This window comes from Molothrus aeneus, unplaced genomic scaffold (assembly GCF_037042795.1).
Source record: "Molothrus aeneus isolate 106 unplaced genomic scaffold, BPBGC_Maene_1.0 scaffold_40, whole genome shotgun sequence".
Lineage (NCBI taxonomy): Eukaryota > Metazoa > Chordata > Aves > Passeriformes > Icteridae > Molothrus > Molothrus aeneus.
In genome coordinates, this window is record NW_027099068.1 from 450,612 (window position 1) to 471,596 (window position 20,985).

Genomic DNA, 20,985 nt, shown 5'->3' on the forward strand with positions numbered 1-20,985 from the left:
ACTTTATTTCTTTACAATCCTACTCTATAACCCTGTGGGGTGGTATTTGCAGAAAAATGGACAGGCACTAAATGAACCAGCCTAACCTTCTGGAGCTAACTAAACTAACTAACCTTCTAGAACTAGGTCAGGTTTTTAATAAAGCTGCATTCAACTTTGTGGATAAAAAGGTGAAGCAGAAGAGTTGCTGACAGACAAAGGGGTAGCAACCCAAATAAAATGACCCTTACAGCATCTACCAATTAGATTAAGAAAAAGATGCGTGCTTGCCTCAGGACAAAATAGAGCTACCAGTCAAGAGATGCTGGACAAAGTGCAGCAACCAACCAAACAATGCATGTCTATAGAAACCTATAGGATAGGAACTAATTATAAACTATGCTTAGAAGCACAATAAATGGCTTCTCCTTGATTCACGTTGAATTGTGCAGAGTCTTTTGTCTTTTCTCCACATACTCCTACTCTAAATCCTACTCTACAGTCCTACTCTACAATCCTACTCTAAGATGGCTATGGAGAAAATGGTCCTGATATGATTATAGCACTGTTTGCTTCTCCATCCTCCTCTTCACTGAGATGATGAGTGGTCTCAGGGTGGATGCAGCCTCAGCTGATGTTACAAATGGATGCTGTTCACAAAAAAACCCCAAAAACCAAAAACAAATACAAAAAAAAAAAAGAAAACAAACAAATTAAAAAACAAACCAAACCAAAACAAACAAACAAACAAAAAACAAACAACAAAAATACAAAGAACAGTGAAGAGTGAACCATTACTTTCCAAGCTCAGTGCTTCACAGGCTCAATCGGGATTTCTCTGGGTCCTAAAAAGACCCAGAAAGAGGAGCAATGGCACCATCTGCTACCCAGCAGTCATGTGCAGGACCCTGCCATCACAGGCAAACCTGGCCCAGAATCCCACTCATCCATTTATTCAGGTTTCTTTATCTTGTTGGGATCTTTGCCCTGCCAGTGCTCTAGAAATGGTGCTTTCTGTCCCTGGGTTATCTTCCTTTCAGGAAACTCCAATGACTCACATAGGTCCCTGTCTTTGAAAGACAGGCACTGTGCTAATTCCCACAGGGACAGAAAGCAGTGTCTGCCTTTCCATGCCCTGCCCCTCGTGTGCTGGATGGCACCTTCCTTCCCAGCAGGGCCAGCCCAGTGGCACTGGGTCCTGCAGTTCCCTCTCTGCCACACAAGCTGGCAGGAACCCTGGCGCAGTTCCTGTCTGCTTGAGCGTGCCAGGCAGCAGATGGGGCTGGGACAAGTCCCTCCCAGCTGTCCCTGTTTGTGTGCCAGAAACCTCCAAGGGTGGGCTGGGGGGCACAAACCAGGGCCCCTCAGAGGCTCACAGTGAGCCCCCACAGCCCCTCCTGCCACAGCCAAATCTCTGACTGCTCAGCTGGGACTGGCTTCCTTGGGTTCCTCCACCACCATTTCATGTCTCTGTACCCTGCATTGCTCTGCTTCAATTCTTTTGCCATTAGATAAAACTGAACACTCCACCAAATTAGAAAAGAGGGCAACAGAAACAGTCAGAGGACAGAGCACCTCTCTGCTCAGGAAATGCGGAGAAGAGGTGGAGTTATTCAGTTTTGTGAAGAACAGGCCCCAGGGAGACTTTATTGCCACTTTCCAAGACTTCAGAGTGGCTTTGAAGAAAGTGGGGGACATCTTTAACAGGGCTGGTTACAATAGGATATGGACAAATATTTTTAAACACAAAGGGCATCTAATCAGAGTAGGTCTAAGGAAGAACTTGTTTACTGGGAGCATGGTGCCACCCTGGCACAGCTTGCCCCAAGAGCTTGTAGGTGCCCCATCCCTGCAACCATTCAGGCTCCGGTGGCAAAGGGCTCTGAGCAACCTGATCTTTTTAAAGATGTCCCTGCTCATTGCAGGACACTTGCACCACAGGACCTTTACAGGGCCCTGCCAGCCCAGCCCAGTCTAGGATTCCTCACCGTTTTCATTTGAAGAGCACCAAGAGTGGAGGTGAGGAGGAAGGGGGCTCATCTGATGCCTTGGACTTGAGTGGAGGAGGAGCCCGTCCCTCAGACCCTGTTTCACCTGCAGCCCCTTCACATTTTACCTGCAGGAGCTCCTTGGCAGACCAGCGCCGCGCCTCGTCTCTCTGCAGGCAGCAGCTCAGGAAGTCACGCAGGCAAGATGAGAATAGGTTGGGCTGCTGCAGCTTTTGTCTTCCTCCTGTGGCTATCAGGAGTTGAGGCTGGGGAAAAAGGAGACACCAGGCTACACCTGCTTCTTTCCTATCTGTAACTGCTCTCCTGGGTCCCATTGATTAAGTGCCACTCTGCAGTGGCAGTTTCTGCCCTGGCAGAGACCCAGAGATGACTTTCCTTTACCAACCAAAAACCCAAACTCCGATGCAGCCACAGCTTTTCCAACATCCCACAGATCTTGCCTTGGCAGCTGATTTCATTGACTGACCTAGTTAGTGGGAACTACACCACCACAAGCACATTTCCTTCCCTGATGATTCATACCAGCTTGAGAGGCTTTTTGGAAGAAGGACTTTGCTATACTAACTCTACTATATCCAAGGGTTAGTACATGGAAAAGTATCTCTGCAGTGCTTCTTGGTCCCTTAAGAGCAGCTGCCATAAAACAAAACTAATCCAGCTTTTTGCTTTGTTCTTGAAAACAATGGGAATTGGAAGGAAAGAAAGGAAATCCACCAGGTGCTCCTCAGGTAAGGAAACAAACATTTGGAATCTCATCTTCAACACAGACACATTAAGATGCATGCACAAATGTACTGGGATGAAAACGCCTGCTTGGACACACAGGAGCCACCTGCAGCTCTGTCTCTCAGCAGCCTGAAAATTTCTGCTTTCCTTACATGGAAAAGAAAAACTTTTCATGGTCAAATCAGAAGGAGAGGTTCCATCCCTACGGTCACCCTCTACTCATTTGGCTGCTCAAGTCAATGCATTAATGGTAGGCCCATCCCAGAAAGTGCCAGGAAACAAATGGGAGGTTTTGGCAGGCTCTCCACATCACCAGGCTCTGGCTTGGTGACGTGCAGAATGTGGCTTGGGCTAGGAGAGAAACACGATCACTGAGTGTTTCAGCAGCACTGCACAAGAAGCAGAAGAGACTCTGTGGCCTTTACACCCTCATGCCCCAGTTTGAAGCATGTTTCCCAGTGAGAAGAAACTGCACAGTGGGGTAAGTTCCTCTCTAAAAACCAGGCCTTAGCAACTTTCTTGTGTTTGGGCTTCTTTTCTTCATTTCTGGAAATGTAACACCAGTTCTGAGAGGCTTGTCTTGTGGTTTTAGGGGCATCTTCACAGACAGACAAGTGGGAGCAACTTGAAACCCAAAGCAAATGTTGCCTGAGAAGAGCTGGGGAGTGTTTGCCTGTGGTGAGGCTTGAGCTGTCTGGCAATCCCTTTCCATGATGTGCAGAAACATCCAGCTGCTCCCCAGAGCTCAGTCCCTCTGGGCACGCCGGCCTCTGGAAACACCTGACGATTCCAGCCTTTCTCCTGCTCAAGAGCATCTAAACTAAGCTGAGCTCCAGTTTCTTCAGCAAGGCCAAGGATGCTCACTTCCATGCAGCTGACAGTGTCCATGGAGCTCAGCAGGTCTTTCTGATACTCCTCAGGCCAAGGAATTACAGTGTAGATTGGCAAGACATTGGCTGATCGTTATCCAGTGTGGTTCGTGTGGAACCAAGCTCTAACATGCTGACAAGTCAGAGGGAGAGAGCTCATTCTGCTTTTGCAAGATGGTATTTAGAAACATAGGACACCAACTTGGAACTATTCAAACCTCAACTTGCAGAATCCATCTCAAATAGACAAAAATATGAATGGCAAGAGGCCTTGGAGTCTCCATAAAAATGCCCACCACTGTAACGATAACTCTGTGCTTGTGGCACTGAAATAGATGGTGACCAAAGAGACTTTGCTATTATCCTCTTTAACCCAAAGGAGAATTTCAAATCCAGAAATGGCAATGCACTCCCCTTGTGTACAAATAATTCATGCGGCTTTCTTTCCTTTTCCCACATCACCAGAGGTGACAAAGAGGGTTTTATCCTGACTCTCAGCTGAGCTCAGCCACTGGCCATGGTGGGGAGCTGGAGTCCTCCCTGTCATTAGAACTGTGCAGGCCAGGGATGGCCCTGCTCCTGTGGTAAAGAAACACAGCACCGCTGTCAACTGCCCACGTTGGATCCCAGCCCAGGCACCTGCCTGCAAGCTCATCAACTGTTAAAGTACCAAGAAACAGCCAAGGGTTTGGCAAACAATTCTAACTGCAGTCGGAGAAAAACACATCCTAAACTTATCCAGGCCACCCACACACATGACTGAACCATGTACAGATGACTTGAAAGCCTGAAAGTTTCAAAGACCCACAGCATTTGGAAAAGATGCTACAGAATGGAAGAGAAGAGCTGTGTTTAAAAAATGAGAAAGCAAGCAGAACTGCTTGGGCATTGCTTTGGTAGTAGGTTTTTTCTCTTTTTCTTTTTTGTTTACTTTTCTTTTTCCTTTTTTTCTTATGTTTTCTATAAAATTGAAACTGGGAAGGTCTAACCTCCATTTCTCAGAATATTTATCACATGTCTACCCTCTCCACTGAAAAATTCTTGTCCTTCAGAAACAGAGTTCCAACATTGTTCAAAAAACAAGTGAGAAATGTCAGGCATGGCTGGAGGCCAAAATGGCAGGTTTCTGAACTGGTTAGGTTTCTGAACTGCCACTTCCCTTTCTGATACAACCAAAGCTACAGCAGATGCTGATGTGTTGCAGGGGCATTTTTAGAAGGAGACCTTGGTGGAAGCGGTGCCAGCAGATGGCAATGGGATTTTGTCCAATGGCACACAGAACATGGGACAGGTGAGAAAGACAGTGGGATCAGTGAGTATTTGCACCTTACCAAGACAGGAGTTGCATTCCAGTAAGGAACTTCTCGTTCCACCATTTCGATGCCCACGATTCCCAAAGACCATATGTCCACTTTGGGGCCATATGGTTGACCTGTCACCACTTCAGGCGCCAGGCACCCAGGAGTGCCGGCCACGCAGCTCCACCTGCCCTGCTCAGGGGTGAGCTGAGCAAAGAGGCCAAAGTCAGCTGTGGAGAAAACAACAAACCATGAAAGCCAGCTCCAATTAGGAAACCAAGCAAAAGAATTCCCCACTCTCAGGCTAAGAATGTGCTGTTGAATCTCCTGGAGAAATGTGCACGCTCGATTTCCTTGGGGCTTTAGCCAAGGGAGTATGGAATTGGCCGCTTCCAAAAAAACCCAGGTTTCTTAACGCTGCTCACAGCAGTGGACTTTATGCCCCTGAAGCTTTAGATTGTAGCTCCCTCTGTCTGGAAGGGACACACACAGAGCAACACCACTCTTGACTGCTTGTGGTTCTTTATACCTCTGTGCACGTTGCAACTGTGCCTTCAGCTCGCAGCAGGGGTCCCTGCACTGCCACCAGCACCATTTTTGGGGAGCTGGCAGTCACTCCAAGCAGCCCCACACCCACATCCCTGGAATGCTGCACCTGACCAAGAATATACTGACCCAGCTTGACAGAGCCGTCGGTTTTGAGAAGGATGTTGCAGCTCTTCACATCTTGGTGGATGACGCGGTTTGAGTGCAGAAAATGCAGTCCTTGCAGGCACTGAGCGAGAAAACAGAAACAGGAGGGCAAAAATGAGTGATGTGATTTCATCACACCAGAAAGGAAACAAAGAATCTAAAAGATTCCCTCTCCAGGGGAATGGGGAGTAATGGCAGAACAGTAATGGCCACTGAGAGGAAGAGCTTGCTGCTCCAACACTTGCAGAGCAGGACCTTTCTAAGGAAAGGCACATCAGCTTTTGAAAGAGCAACAGCACTTGCTGTTGTAGGCTGTGCCCTGCAAACCAGCCAGGATGACTCCTGCTGCAGTGGACGTGCTTTTTCCATGCAGAGGACAAAGGAGGGGTTTTGAAAGGAAAAGTCCCTCCCTTTGGTGTGAAGCAGATCACTTTTGGGTGGGAGGCTGCATGACAAAGATTTTCTTGCTGGCCTCAGCACAGGCTTGGAAGTATCACACCAGTCACTTTCCGGAAGCAAAGAGCATTTTGGCTGCACTACTATCCTTTTCAGCTGAGGACTGTGAGACATGAGTCTTTTTTCTTTGCTGATCATTTCAAATCCTGCCACCAGCACCTTTGCTTTTACAGGCAAGGAATGCAGTGAAGACAGACTCCAGGCAAACATTTAGAGAGGCAAAGTGGAGAACAGCAAATACAAATACAAGAGACAGAGCGAGAATACAGCAGCAGGAGATAAGAGTACTGGCACTGAGTACAGGGAGTGCAGGGGCACTGGCAGGCCTTTCACTTGAGATGCTTTTACTTGCCCATAGAATAGCAGCAACACAGAAACAAAGCTTGGCACAGGAAATCACTCCAGCTCTGAGCCCCTGTTTCCCAGACAATCCTGCCCAAGCCCTTGGAAACACATGGGATTGCTGACCTCCCGACTGATGGCTGCCATCTCATCTTCAGACAGGTAGGTCTTGCTGATGACATTGCTCAGAGTGCCTCCATCCATGTACTCCATAACCAGCCAGAGCTCCTCACCCACAAGGTAGCTGAAAGAAGGAAACAAGGGCGTGGAGATGAATGTACATGGCTAGGTTGCTGTGTGGAAAAGACGGGTTGATTCTTCTTTTCAGGTCCCTTTGAGACAAAGACAAAATAAAGGAATAGACATTCCCTCTTGGCTGTGCATTGTTTGCCATCTGTGCAGTCTCAAGGAGAAAGGCACAGCTGAGAAAAAGGAGATGTCTTAGATGGGCAGCAAGCAAAATGTGCAGTTTAGTAACAGCCCAGATAAAAAACCTGTCACACATGGTGTTTCTGGAAAAAAGCACCTAGTCTTCCTGGCATGCATAGCAATGGAAAACAGTGGCAACAATCCAAGGGAAATCCTTGTTAGTTTACCTGGACGTAAGAAGACACTTGAAAAAAATCAAGCTCCAAAACAAAGTGGTGGCTGTGAATATAGAGATCCTTGATTTAGTAAGACACGACACATCCAGGTTTTTGAACAATTTTCAAATACCATGTGCCAGTGAAGACTCATGCAGACAAAATGCAATCTCTTCCCATCCACTGGAGATGAAAGGAGCAATAATAATTAGCCAATAATTACAGCTCTATTTTCTGCCAGTGACCAAAGTGGGATTTTACCTTGCATGTTTGCAATATGTGAACAAACGTTCATGGGACAAAAGCACAACTCACCTGTCTAAACAATTGACCAGGTTGGGATTCCTATTCACCTTCATGACCATGAGTTCATTGACTTTTAGTTCCTTCTTCCTCAGTCCTTGAAGACGTATTTTCTTTATGGCCACCTAAAATGACATTGAAAATCAGTAACTTGAGAGGTTGGTGGCACGAGACCACAAGGCACATGGAGCGAGTGATTTTGCAATGACACAGCTGAGCTGTGCCAAACTGCCTTGTGATTAGGCACTGCAGTAATTAGGAACTGACGTTCCAACAGCCCATTTCTCTGCTCCCTTGGGAGCCAGTTACAGGACACATGGGGCCACTGACATTTTGCCTTGACCACTTGGTAACAGCGGTGTCTCGGTTATCACCCACAAAGCTCTGACCACACTCTCTGCTGCTTTGTTTGCGACTCAGAAGAAGCAATCCATGCCTTAAAACTCTGTGGATACATCTTGGGCTATGGGCAGGGCTTAGGGCTTTCAGGGACGCCTTGCAGATCTCTCCCTATGTGCAGTTCCCAAGTGCAGCAGGTGGCTAAGGAACTACCGGTAACTTTCAGATGTATTTATTGGCAGCCAGAAATGAGAATTCAGGACTCTGAAGCTGTGCCCCAAAGAGCAGTGAGGTGCTCGAAGGCACCACCTTTGTTTCAGCAATGGAGAGCGAGTGAGCGCGTCCTTCTCTGAAAGGAACCGCTGCCCTCCGTGCCTTCCTTCCGGCAGCTGAGGAGGACAAAGTCCCAAATGCATTTTGCGGGCTGGCACCAGTCTGTGCTTCTTGTGCCTTTTCAGCATAGCTCTGCCCAAAGCTCCAGCCACAGCTCACACCAGAAGGGAAAGCCCTCGAGTGCAGCAGAATCTGCAGGTGCTGTTGACATTTACCTCTCCTCCTGTGGCAGTGTCGAGTGCTTTACAAACATCTCCAAAAGTCCTAGAAACAAAACAGAAGCAGAGAAAGGAGAAGCCATTTAGATCTTGCAGTGAAAGCCAGCCCACACAGGAGATCTGTGCTGTAAATGCCTAAGACCTGCAGGACACTGGAAGCATGGAGATGTCTTTGACAATGCCTTCTGAGCACACTTAGAAATTCTGATCAGCACTGACAATCTAAGCCCAGTGCCTGAACACATTTGCAGCTTGTCTGACTTCACACTTGATACCTATTCCACCAGCAAAACACCTGATGCATAGTTTTGTAAAATTAACATTGCTTGGACTCACCCACTGCCAATATTTTCCAGTTCAATGTATTTTATAATAGGATTTTCCATCCTCGCCATTCTCCCTGAGGGAAACAAAATGCAAGATGTTCACTTTAAAGCCGAGATCCCAGCTTCTAGGAGATACAAAATGCAGCCCCACTGTCTGGGGCTCTGAGCCCTCCCTTTGTGGACAGCTGGCTAAGAACAACAGGAACAGGAACTGGAACAACAAGAAAAGAACAGCAGGTCCACAGCACAAGTGGCTGGCACAGAGACTGATTTCTAGCATCCTTTGAAGTGAGAGACCTCTTGACACAGGGAAGCACAGGGAGATACATTCAGAGACTGAGACCAGAAGAGAACACCTACCAAGGCAAGTAAGTTTGTCATCTAGAAACATTAAGGAGAGCTGGAACTAACAGTGCCTTTGTTTTCTTGGGAATAAACACTGTGAGATTTAGAAAAGGTTTCCTACTTGCTAAGATTAAATGCACCTGGACATCTAGAATCAATTCCTCTGAACAGATGTCAAGTTCAGAACAGGAGGAATTATTGCCAAGTGTTCCCATCTTTTCCAGCTTGCAGCAGTTTGCCAGAAGAATGCCTCTGCGTTTGTAAACCAGAGCAGCTCATGCTAGAAGCAATCCCGATGGGGCTTTCAGCGTCAGGACCCTCACCCTTTATGAGCAGGCTGAGCTCAAAGACGCCCTTGCCCGTGCCCCGCATGAAGAACCACGCCGCTTCTCTTCACCCCAACAGCGCGGATCAGTCGCTCCCATTGCACTCGTCCTCTTGGCACCGCACACGTCCCCATCTTCCCAACTCGGCACGGCGGGCATGGGCACAGAGGACAGCAGTGCTCCTCAGGCGCCCTGTGACACAGAGAGCTGCCCAGAGGAGATGCTGATCCTCTTGTGAGTCCAGGCCGTGCGACGCAGCAGCCGGCCCAGAGAAGGGGCTGCTGCCTCAGGCAGCTCCGCGCTGCAGCAGCCGGGCAGCAGCGGGACCCTCCCAGCCAAGGAAGGCTCAAGCCTCTGCACTCCCAACAGCCCTCAGGGGCAGGGCAGCGACCACAACAAGGCTGGCAAAGCCCAAGCATGAGCACTGACAAGCACTGACTGGAAGAAGCCAGAGTGAGCCTGAGCCCTGTACAAGCTGTTGCCCCCATTCAGGACACAACAGGATGGGCTTTGAGATCAGCCACACCGAGGCGCAGATCAGTGCCCTTTTTGTCCCAACAGGTGATGGTAGACACAGAATCCACTGGGCTCTCTTCTCAACCCTACCAGATCTTATCTGAGAGCACAGCACTGGCAGCTGTTAAGGGCAAGAAGCAGATTCATTGGGTTGTGCTGCAGAATCACAAAGGGCTTGATGTGTTCTCCTAGAGACTGATCTCAGCAGAGCTTCTGCCAGTGGCTAGGACTCAAGCAGTCACAGCCTTCTGCTGATCCAGGAACAATGCCTGCTTCTGCCTTCGGCAGAGAGGGAAGCCCAGGCAAACTCCAGCCAGTCTAAGCTGCCCTCAGAGGCAGCAGGAACACCCAGAGCTCTCTCTTGCTGCCTCGGAGCAACGCCAGCACTTCTGTGACACTAAACTGAGGAGAACCCTTTAGTACAGCTATGCTGACACGTGCACACAATACACTGTCCCTCAGATAAGAAAGATACCAGACGTACTCAGTTGCTCCAGGGAGTCACCCGCCATCTCCTGTTGCTGAGCAGCAGCTGGGTCAGCACGGGAGGTGAACCAAGTGCTCAGGCTCCACTTCTTCAGCTGGAGAGCAAAGGCTCCTTGGGACAGCACTGCTGCTTCTGCAGCAGCTTCAGTGTCAGAGTCGGTGTAGATCTGAGACAAGAAATGAGTTTATGTCAGGAAGGTGTGGCAGAGATTGCCCTGAAATGCAAGAGAGATTGCCATTTGAAATTCAAGCCCTTAGGAAGCTGCTGTCAGCCACATGCAGAGCTCTTCAACTGGATTGCTTTGGATGTCCACTTGTGAAACCAAATGGTCAAAACCAAAGGCTGGTTTTACTCGAGGTCATAGCCAGTTTCTTGTTCTAAAGGATGACTGCAGCAACGACCGCTCCACTTCCTCCCAAAGACTCCTTTCCCCCTCCTAGGTCTGCAGATACATTTGCAGCTCCTCATTCTAATGTTCTACCTCCTGCCATGAAATTCTCTTTTTCTGCACCTTCCTCGGGACGTGCTCATCCTGCAGCATCTCTGGATGGTTCAGTTCCTGGGCCTCATGCCAGCCTCGGGGCTCTTGGTTGCCCGTCATTTGCTGGAACTCTCTGCAGGCTGCCAGGTAGGATGGCAACACTTCCACCTCAAGTCAAACAGAACAAAGGAGTCAGAGACTACAGCTTGTCCCCGTCAGCCAGGAGTCATCGACTGGGAAGAAAGTAGAGAAAAGGACAGGAGCAGATTCACAAGGGATACAGACAGCTTGTAGCTCGTATTCCAGATCTATGTGAGTGACCATGTTTACCTGCAAAAACACCTCAAGAAACAAGGTCACCTGGAAGAAGCCAGCAGGAGTTCATTCGGATGACTGCTGGCTAAATGGCCAAGGGAGTAATGCCACTGTCTAGAGCATCAGCTGAGATTCAGCAGACCAGGAAGTGCCCTTCAGAGCAGCTCTGACAGAGGCCTCATCAGGATGGCACTCAGAGGCATCACCCACCCCCTGCTGCTCTGCACTGGAAAGGCAAGGAGGGCAGAAACCACCCCTTGGGTGACTGCAGTGGCTATTGCTGTTTCACTCGCTTTTCTAGAGCCTTTTGTTCCTGAAGGAGGCGATTAATTTTCTCTTTGATGATTTTAATTTTTTCGTCTAGCCTCTGCTTCCTTGCCTTGATCCTAGCCTCAGTTTCCTGCAGCTGTGCCTGCATCTGTTCATCAATTTTCTGTAAACAACAACGGAAAGGACTCTCTTTCATGCGTGGAGTGGCTGCCATTCCTTCATTCACCTGTTTTTGTTGATTGCCCCTCTGCATAGGGAGATTCTTCTCCTCTTGGATGTCTTCATTCCTCCTCTTTGCTGCCATGATGTCACTCTGAGCTTCAGGCAGCTCTGCTTGTGGCTCTGCCTTGATGTTCTGTACACACAAAAGCAGAGCAAGTGACTGAGAGCTGCCATCAAGATCAACTTTTCCCTCTTTTAGCCTCAAAATCACATTTATTCAGCCCCTTCTTTCTGCTTCTCTACCCAGCTCTGCTTCCACTGTAACCATCCTGTCCTGGTGCTGGTCTCTGCAGATTCCAAGGCTCTGTCCTTTCAGTGCCTGTGGGACTTCCTGGCCTCCTCAGTCCCAGGAGCTCTGGTTTATGCCCCTCTTCCTGCCCTTCCCTCTGTCCCCTGGCCAGTCAGGCTAACCTGGCCATTCTCCTCTGGCTCTTCCACCTGCTGCCCGAGCTGCTCTTCCTGCTCTCGGGCAGGGAACAGCTCTCCCTGAATCTGGCACGGCATCTCAGATAAGGCAGTCTGCTCCTGCTCTTTCTCTAGAAGCACCTGCACAGAAAGCAAGAGAAGATGGGTTTCAACTTCCCGTACGACCTTTGTGGGCCAAGACTCAAAGACTGCTGGGTTCACACGCTCCCAAAGCACTGTGCTGCTGCTCTGCTGGGTCCTTCTCTGCCCGTGGGGAGCCACAGATTCCAAAGTGACCCTGGCCCTACAATCAGGGGCCATCTGGGACTGAAGCTCCAACAGCCTCTCAGGCAGCTGACAGGGAAGGTGTGGCATTTCTCAAGGGTCTGGTGAGGGCCTCCCTCTGCTTCTGCCATGTCCGTTTGTCTTTCAGTGGTGACTGACACCCCGCCCTGTCCCATAGCTCCATCCTGGCCCTGCAGGTGGCTTCCTGGGTGAGCTCACTCCTTGTGAGAGACACTTCTGGAGTTCACATTCCCTTCAGGCCTGCACCAGCATTCCTCCTTCCTGACATCTACACTCTTCTTAGAAAATGGGGTCATTCAGGAGATAAGGATGCATGCAAAGATCTCTGATGGAAGTCAGAGAACCTCTATGGCCATCTCAGTATATGGAGGAGGACCAAGGTGTTTCTTCTCCCTCTTTTGTCAACTGAGAATTCTGACCAGCAGTAACAGAGTTTCTCATAAGGCCCCATTAACAAATGCACTTACACAGCCCTGGGGATGCCAGCGAAGGAAACCATGTGTCATGTAATGCATGTATGGGCAAAGTCACCAGATCCCAGCTACAGCATGGGACAGTTCCACTCCCTTAGGACATGCAAAATTTAAAGGATAAAAAGAAGGCTTCAGGTCAGAAAAGGCTGGAGTAGGAAAACATGAGGGGAAAAAACAACCATCTCTAGAGGGGGAAACATCTCTGCCTGCTCAGGATCAGTCAATGGAACTTGTCTCTACTCCTCTCCTGAAGGGATGCCTTGTGGTGAGCTTTGCATCTTCCACTGCTTTGGAGCAGAGCCAGGAAGATTCAAATAGACAGATAGACAGATCTCATTTTTATAATCTCTCTTTACTGTGCTGTGGTATTTACATTCTTTGAACACAGAGAGATATAATTCTCTCTCCTAGGTTTTTTTAAGGGGAGGTAGTGAGAAACTTAGAGAAGAAGAGAAAACAATTATTATGTCTACTTGCTGTTCTTGTTGTTTAGTACATGTAGAATGTGTTCTAGTGATTGTTTACTAAAAGTGATTTGTTAATTGGATTTTAGTGATAGTTGTTTAGCTTGATTAGTTAATTAGATAAAAGCTGTGTCGTGACTGTCTGGAGGCAGTCACAAGTTTTTCTTTAGTAGCTTTTTAGTATAGTATCTCTTTAGTATAGTTTTAATATAGTACTAGTGTGATATAACATAGCTTAAGAAAGCATTTGTTTAACCTTCTAAATCATAGAGTCAAAGCACATTATTCGCCACGTGGGGGTCACCCTGAATCAATACTGTCCTTTCTGTCGCTACACACATCAACACTCGGTAGCAGTGCCCCGATCTGCAGCCATCCTGAACTTGCTCTCCTGTTGCTTCAGTAACCCACACTCTTGGGGAATCTGGAGCGTGTGGGTCCTTATGGAATGCAATCAGACCCAGAGCATTGCACTGGGAACTGCACTCTGTGCATCTGTGCTCGGGCAAGTTCTTCTCTTGGACTCGAGCACACTGATGGTGCTAAAGTGGCTGGAATCAGAAATGCAGCCCAGCCCCTCCCAGCTCCTCTAATCTCTGAGCACCAGCTGGAATGCAAGGGCATTGATTTCCTGCTCAATTCCCAAATACAACACACACTGATTCCCTGGGCTGCCAAAAGACACGGGAGCCGTTAACCTGAAAGTGATGTGTTTCTGCCAGTGCTGGAAAAGGGCAGGAAAGATTGAGAAAAAGCTCCCTTGCTCCCTGGAGAAGGAGAAATGACACAAGGCTTCTCCTTCTAGCAAACAAACAAACAAATAAACAAACAAAATATGAAAGTGTTACCTACTCCAGTGTCTAAAGCACTTGGATGCAGTGAAGGGATGTTTGGCAGGGAAACAGCCCTTGTGCTGAGCATTGGATCTGTGGATCTAAGGCAGGGATCTATGGAAGTCTGCCTGAAGGTCCCTCATGAGCCCCCATTGTCCAGGCTAAAGCTCCCTCAGCACCTCCTCGCTGGCCTTGTGCTGCACCCCTTGCCCAGCTCCCCTGTCCTTCTGTGCACGCGCTGCAGCCCCTCAAGGACTTTCTGCTTCCCAGGGCCCACAGCTGCACCCAGCACTGCAGCGGTGGCCGCAGCGCTGCCAGCACAGGCCACGCTCCCTGCCCTGCTCCTGCTGCCCCCCTGCTGCTGACACGGCCACCGTGCCCTGGCCCTTCTTGGCCCCCTGGCCACACGCTGCCTCATCTTCAGCGGCTCAAGGCTGCCAGCCCTGCGTCCTTTTGGCCCACGCAGCTCCCCAGCCACAAAGGTGCCCATTTCACTTCAGATACAGCAGGCATCATTGCAAGGTGTACATCCTGGTTTTAGCATTACAAGACAGCAGTCAAGGACTTGCAGCTTTGCTCCCACTCCAGGCTCCAATGCAGTTTTCAAAGCAAACTACACAATAGAAGGTATCAACAGACACATGCAGCGTCTGGTTTTTGCCTCAGAAGAAGGGTTCAGAACTACTCACTTTGTTTCTTTTGCCACACTAGACAAGAATGCCCCCCCCAGCTTCATGGACAACACAGTCATCTCCTTGCAGCTTATCAAAGACCAAGAAACAGGCAGACTCAGAGCACCTATCTGCTCTGCTACTGGCTGCTCTGCCTGAAGAGGCAGAAGAGCAACCTGACAACAAAGGCACCAAAATCCCTGACTTCAAGCAGCAGCTCTACATCCCCAGCGTGTCTCTGAAATAGTCCCAAGTAAGCACACCCAAGAAGTTTGTGGGGACAAAGCACCACAAAGAGTTGTGTGGTCAGATCAACATTTTTTTGTGCCTGCAGCTACTTGGCCAGTCTGTGCAGGGGGACAGGTCTCTCCACGCCACAGTGTCCCCTGTGTATCTGACAAGGCTGAGCACAGTGTCTTTGACATGCTCCCTGCTCTGGGATCAGGGAGCATTCATGCTCCAGGCTGGCCCCTATCAAAATGCCAGGAAGCTGCTGCCTAAGCATGACAGATCAAAGCCCATTGTCCAGCTGCCAGAGGCTGGGGGCAATCACCAGGTCCTGGCAGGACTCCAGCACTCAGCATCCTCAGCCAGCAACAGCAAGTGCCGGCTGGTCAGAAACTTGCAGCTCTGCCTTGCACCAAAGACAGCAGCACACACAACTGGCACTTACTGGCTCAGAATGGTCAGGCTGTGGTGTGACCACAGCTGGAGGCTGGCGCTCATCCACCTCATTTGCCTCCTCTTTGGCCTCCTCTCCATGAGCAGAGGGAGCCAGAGGAGAGACTGCTGTTGGTTCTGTGATCTGTGGGCAGACAGCAGTGTGAGGGACAGAAAGTTACCTACAATTTATAACCTTATTTCTATTCAGCACTTTATTCTACTCAGCTCTATTTCTACAACCAGCTGCACTAAGGACAAATCAGAAACTTTGATAACAATGGGATTCTAAGTCACTGCGACTGAATTTAAATGGGCTAATTCAACAGAATTGCTAATAGTTCTGAATTAGACATTATGCCCTGGCTGCTATCAAGAAGCAACATTCTCTCTGCAAAATGAGCTTTTCATTCCTTGAAAGTTCTGAAATGGAAAATCAGGAAAAAGCCAGCAATGCCTGGCAATGTTATTGCTGCTGCAGACATGGAAATGGATTTTCTTTCAGCCTACCCAGCTGGCCCTCTACACTCTGCTGCCACAGGCCAAGCTCACAGCTTGCTCTACAATTCTTAAGCACCAGGAACATGAAATGTTCCTTTCTCACTCACCTCAGGATCAGCACCTCTGAATACACGGATCATGTGATCTGGAGTGGGCAAGGGAAAATGAACAAGTGCTGTGAGAAAACTGCCTGGGCTGCTGAATCCCACAGAAGAGAAGAAGTCAACCCAAACAGAGAGTATTTTTCTTTATCAACATCCCTTCACGTGACATACTTCTTTCACACAGCCAGCAAGAGATCAGGACAATAATCTTGGTTGTGCCTACACCAGTAAATGAATACAAACGTGATCAAGGAAATGCAAATTGTTCTTCAACACTCAATGCTTCTGTTCTGTTCAACGGATAAAGCAACTCTTGTTCTCTTGTCTTTCAGGTACTTTTTTAAAAAACAGAAGTTGCATGCACTAATTCCCATTAAGTTTCTGAAAACAGTCACCCAGAAAAGCTTCCCCAAAATCCCCCTGAGCTGTGGCAGTTCTACTGTGAAACAGCACAGCAGCAGCTCCAGGGCTCAGGAGCAGACACTCATGGCTTTAGAGTTTGCACTTCACTGCAAAGGGAATCACTATTTTAGCACTCAGTCAAGGGTCAAAATAGACAGTCAAATCCTTTCATTACAAAATTTAGAATAAAAGAAGCTTTCCCTCAGTTCTGGGGAGAACTACAAAGTCTTTAGAAGGCCTTCTGAGAAGGCCTCCCAGTCTGCATTTTGGAAGTTGTCCTGCTTGATCCAGCAAACTGAGGAAATGACAGACTCTGCTGCCACAGACTCTCCCGTGGAGGGAACGGAAGCCCTGCAGGTTCCCTTGCAAATGCTGCCCCTGTGGCTACAGGCACCCCCTTTTTAGCTGAACGCCCTGACAGGAGCTTTACCAAACCACTGGCATCCTAATGCTCCTTCTCTTTCAAAATCAACCCAGTCACTAAGACAGAGCAGGAAGACATGCAAAAGCCAGGTTAGCTTACACCCTAACCTAAATAGAGTTGAAACCTCTACTTACTTGCCAGGCTAGTCATGAAATAGGCGGAATAAACAGTGCCATACATGGTGCAAACTGCAGCAGCGAGTTGCTCAATCATTGTAGCACTGTTGTTCAAGTTTACCCCAGCACTACAAAAGCCAAGACTCCTGTCAGTGTGCAGCTACACACTGACAAAGGCGACAATCAGGAGGATGCTCCTGATCTCAGCAAGCCCTAGGGCTGCTCTGGCACTGAGGCCTTCCGTGCAACAAGGCAACCTTCTGATGTCACCACGACGATGTGGCAACCATGCCCTGATATCACAAAGCAAAGTATGACAAAGCAAAGCATCACAAAGCATGTTAGTCTGTGAATTTATGCAAAGCAGTAACCAACCTTCCCTACAGCAAACACAAAATGGCCTTGGAAGTTCTCCTCTGACACAAAGCAGCACAAACTCCCCCCATGGGCCAAACCCTGTTGTTCAAGGGATCCAAGAGGAACTCCAAGAGTGCCCCAAGCACCTACAGCCTGTACCCCAAGTGAGTATTCAGATGGGACCCAAGCAAAGGAAACCAGACCAAGAAAATGGCCCAAAGCATTGTACAGAACCAGGAGAGAAAGCACTATTGGCATAGCAGCTGAAGTAATTCCTAACAAATCACCCCATATATCTGCATGTTTATTGGATGTTCCCAGGGCTGCTGTGTATGTACATCTCTTCCTCTGCTCTGCCTTTCTTCCCCTTTGGCAGCAGTGGACCTGGCAGCATCTGCCCGCCAGCAGCAGCTGCTCCAAGCTGGGAACGCGGCTGGCGGTGCTGATTTCCAGAGGCTCCTGTGTCCCAGGGAAGCCAAGGCAGGAGCAGTTGAACGGCGCTGGCGCTGATGCTGCTCTGTGCCAGAGAGCCCCGGCTGGGCAGGGCACGGTGCCCACTGCGCTGCGGGCTCCTTCTCCTGCCAGAGCTGGGCACACCTGGGAGCAAGGCATGGCAACCTTTGGGCAAACCAAGGGGTTTCTGGGGCTGCACTGCTCTGCACACACCCAGCTCACCTGCAGCACAGAACCTTGGTCCCCCAAAAGGTAAACAAGATGGAAACAGCTGGAAAAGATCTCATTTCAACCATTCTTTATGCTTCAATAGAAATGACCAAAATGAAAGTTACCGAGCAGGGCCCGATCCGCACTGCCAGCTCAGTGTGAGAAAAGAGGCATTACTTTATTTCAGTGCTGGGTGCGTGGGGAATCGCTTCCCTGAAACATGCACACCCACGTGTGTGTATCCATGGAACTAAGACATTCCTTTCATTACTTTTATTCATTTCTTTGCTCAAACTCACAGGCTAAACATTCTCACAAAGTATTTGACATGTTTAAATCACTTCCCCAAAATTACTGACATTTAGAGTAGGGGTCTCTTGAGGGTCTCTGGTGGTCATGTGGTGAACATCCCATTCCTCAAATTCTCCTTCCATGGTTAAGATCCTTCTTCTCCTTGAATGCATTGCAGCTACCTCCTCAGTAGGCCCACTGTCTTTATTCTCAAGGCTAAGATATCCACTTGCACACATTAACCACTGGGTTGAGGGAAGGTATGACTCAGCACTGCCTGTTAAAGCTTAACAAATTCACAATTGGTTGCAGGTAAACACTTCCCCAACGTCTCTTGTTCCTTCTCTGGGAATCAAACACAAGCATTTTGTGAGCACTGAGCCCAAGGCCGCCTCCAACCCTCCTGTCACCCACCAGCCCTTCTCTCTTCACAAACAGCAGGTCCAGCAGTGCCTTCCCTCACCGGCTCAGTCACCAGCTGTGTCAGAAGTTCTCTGTCACACACTCCAGGAACATCCTGGACTGTTTGCTCTCCGCTGCACTCTGTTGCCAGCAGACATCCCCACCCTGTTCCACAGCCCTTGCAGAACCCTGCACCTACTATCCCCGGGCACCTGGGAAGGGGAGGCAGTCACGGAAGAGATGCACCAGCTGCACCGGGCAGGAACCAAAACCCTCTCGCGGCACAGCTGCTGGCCTGTGTCTGGCACAGCTCCGGCTGCCCCACCCCTCATGGGCTTTTGGCTGGAAATGCAATTGCACTTTCTGCCTCATGTAGAAATACCAGGGCTGCACAAACAACGGCCAGCAGGCCACATCCCAAAGGCACTGCAGCATGGAGTTGAGAAGGAAGAAGACCCTTCCCCAATTCCTAACCATACCAAAAAATACCACCATAATTGGGACTTTTAATCTTCTGAATGCAGAGTTGATTCACAGGGTGACAAGGGAATCTTCCAATGGAGTTGAAGTTTGGTAGAGTTTTTATTCTGAGTCCTACTCAGACTGTTGATTTGAAAATTTATTTTAAAATATTTTTTAAAAGGCTGTGCAGTCATATGGTTTTGTTCTAATACCAAAATGGCTAGATGAAATGTACTGGCATTTTAATTACATACAAACTGATTAGTCTGTAAAAGCTTTCCTGCAGAATAGCCACTAAACAAGAAATGAAAATCTGTGGACTGTTGACTTTGCAAAATTCTACTACATTTACCAGACAATGAGGCATTTTTATTTAGATCATAGAGCAAATTAATTCCTATGGATAACTTGATTTGGATAAACCTGTTGATTTCAAATTAAAATTGCCAGCATGTACTAAGTGGAAATCTGAATACTCACTTCTATGAGATCTGAATTATTAGATAGTCATTGTTCACCATAATAACAAAAATTAACATTCTGGCTATTTTTTTTTTACTTATCGTCAGCTCTTCAACACTCTTTGTAACATCAGAGTTTGTAGCAAGGTGAACCATGGGTTGGTGGAGCATTGCAGAAGGCTCCTGTGTCAGCACTAAATGTTCACATTTACCATGGCATCACTTCTTGCCTTTAATTCCAAGCTACAGCTCAGTTCCTGCAGTATAGATTCACACTTGTAGTCTGTATTTGCAGCTGGTTCTTACTTCCCTGTCCAGAAAAAAATCATGCTTGGATCTCAAATCAAAATGAAACAAGGACAGAGTCAGGTTCTGGATAGGTATAGCAAGAACTAAGATTTTTTTTTGCAAATATGTTGAAAAGTTGTTTGTAGATACTGCAAAAATGGCAGATTAAAGACTTGCACTCTAACTTGCAAGCTGAGGTTTGCCTGCTATTTCTGGACTGATTTCTTGAGGCCAGACACTGAACCTAATCAGTAAGAAAATCAAAACCACAGGAGTATTTTGGAGAATATTGTAAATTATTCTGTCATGATGCTTTTTGCCTAAAAGTTCTGGCCATCATCCGATTGGAGTAATTAGAGGGGATCAAAGCCATCATTCTGTGCCTGTGCACACAGTTCCTTCCCAGGAGCAATCCATGAAGCAACGCTGACGAATCCACACCAGCAGCTGTTGCCACACAGTCATGAAGCAGAGAATATGTATTTCTGCTACACTTGGACAGCTGAAGATGCCTCTGCTGAGCTAATTTTAGTGACTGCTCACCACAGATGAGACCTTGTGGTCAGTCTCCAACAAGTCAGGGCAGTTAATATTCTGCCTAAGTGAAGTAAGTCTAGCAATACATAGGCCATGGAGCCTGAGGAAAGCCAGCAGCTGTGGGAGATTTAATTTGTTTCCGTATCTTTCTTTTTACTAATTTATTGCAGTCAATTATTTAAAGAATGGAAACTTTTGGCATACCATTGGCTGGAAGGTTGGTCAATCTTCCATTCATGACTCCTCTGAAAGCATCACCCCAGTGTTTTTATCAGTAACTCTTCCATTATTATGGCTCACACAGCATTTCCTGCAGCTCTTCCTGGAGTCAGGGAAAGGCACCAGGAGGAGGGGGAGAAAGCTGTGTGCAGAGACTGTGTCAGATAAAGAGACATTTGTTTCCTCTTATTTGACTGAATGGCTGCAGGAACCTCGCTAGCACTGCTAGCACTGCTGGCAAGGTGGCCTTTTGCAGGGCTGGGCAGAGTTTGGGGCCCAGGATCCCTCCTCTCCGTGGGACACCAGGGTAAGCAGCCCCTGTGCCAGCCAGGAGCAGAGGTTCTGTGACTCTGCCCTGGGCAGAGGGACCTGCCACTGTCCTGAGCTCCTGCCGCGGGTCCTCTGGGGCAGGTCCTGCTCTGCAGGGATGATGGGCGCAGCTGGGGGGTGGCTGCAATGGAGGGTGGCTTCCAGTGTGCTCTGTTGGTCTGCCACACTGGAGCCAACAG

The 20,985-nt window shown here is 48.4% G+C and overlaps 2 protein-coding genes across 2 annotated transcripts in view; one reads left to right on the forward strand and one right to left on the reverse strand.

Annotated features, from left to right (window-relative positions):
* Nucleotides 1-20,985, forward strand: part of LOC136570838 (zinc finger protein 271-like) — a 430,233-nt gene that overhangs the window by 254,399 nt on the left and 154,849 nt on the right. The window lies entirely within an intron of this gene.
* On the reverse strand, nt 537-20,495 carry LOC136570834 (serine/threonine-protein kinase PAK 3-like). Its single transcript, XM_066571239.1, is given in 12 exon segments — nt 537-629; nt 2,096-2,233; nt 4,915-5,111; nt 5,557-5,656; nt 6,499-6,616; nt 7,272-7,384; nt 11,235-11,570; nt 11,849-11,983; nt 15,263-15,394; nt 15,858-15,895; nt 16,815-17,033; nt 20,462-20,495. Coding segments are annotated over 12 exon segments (1,653 nt in total).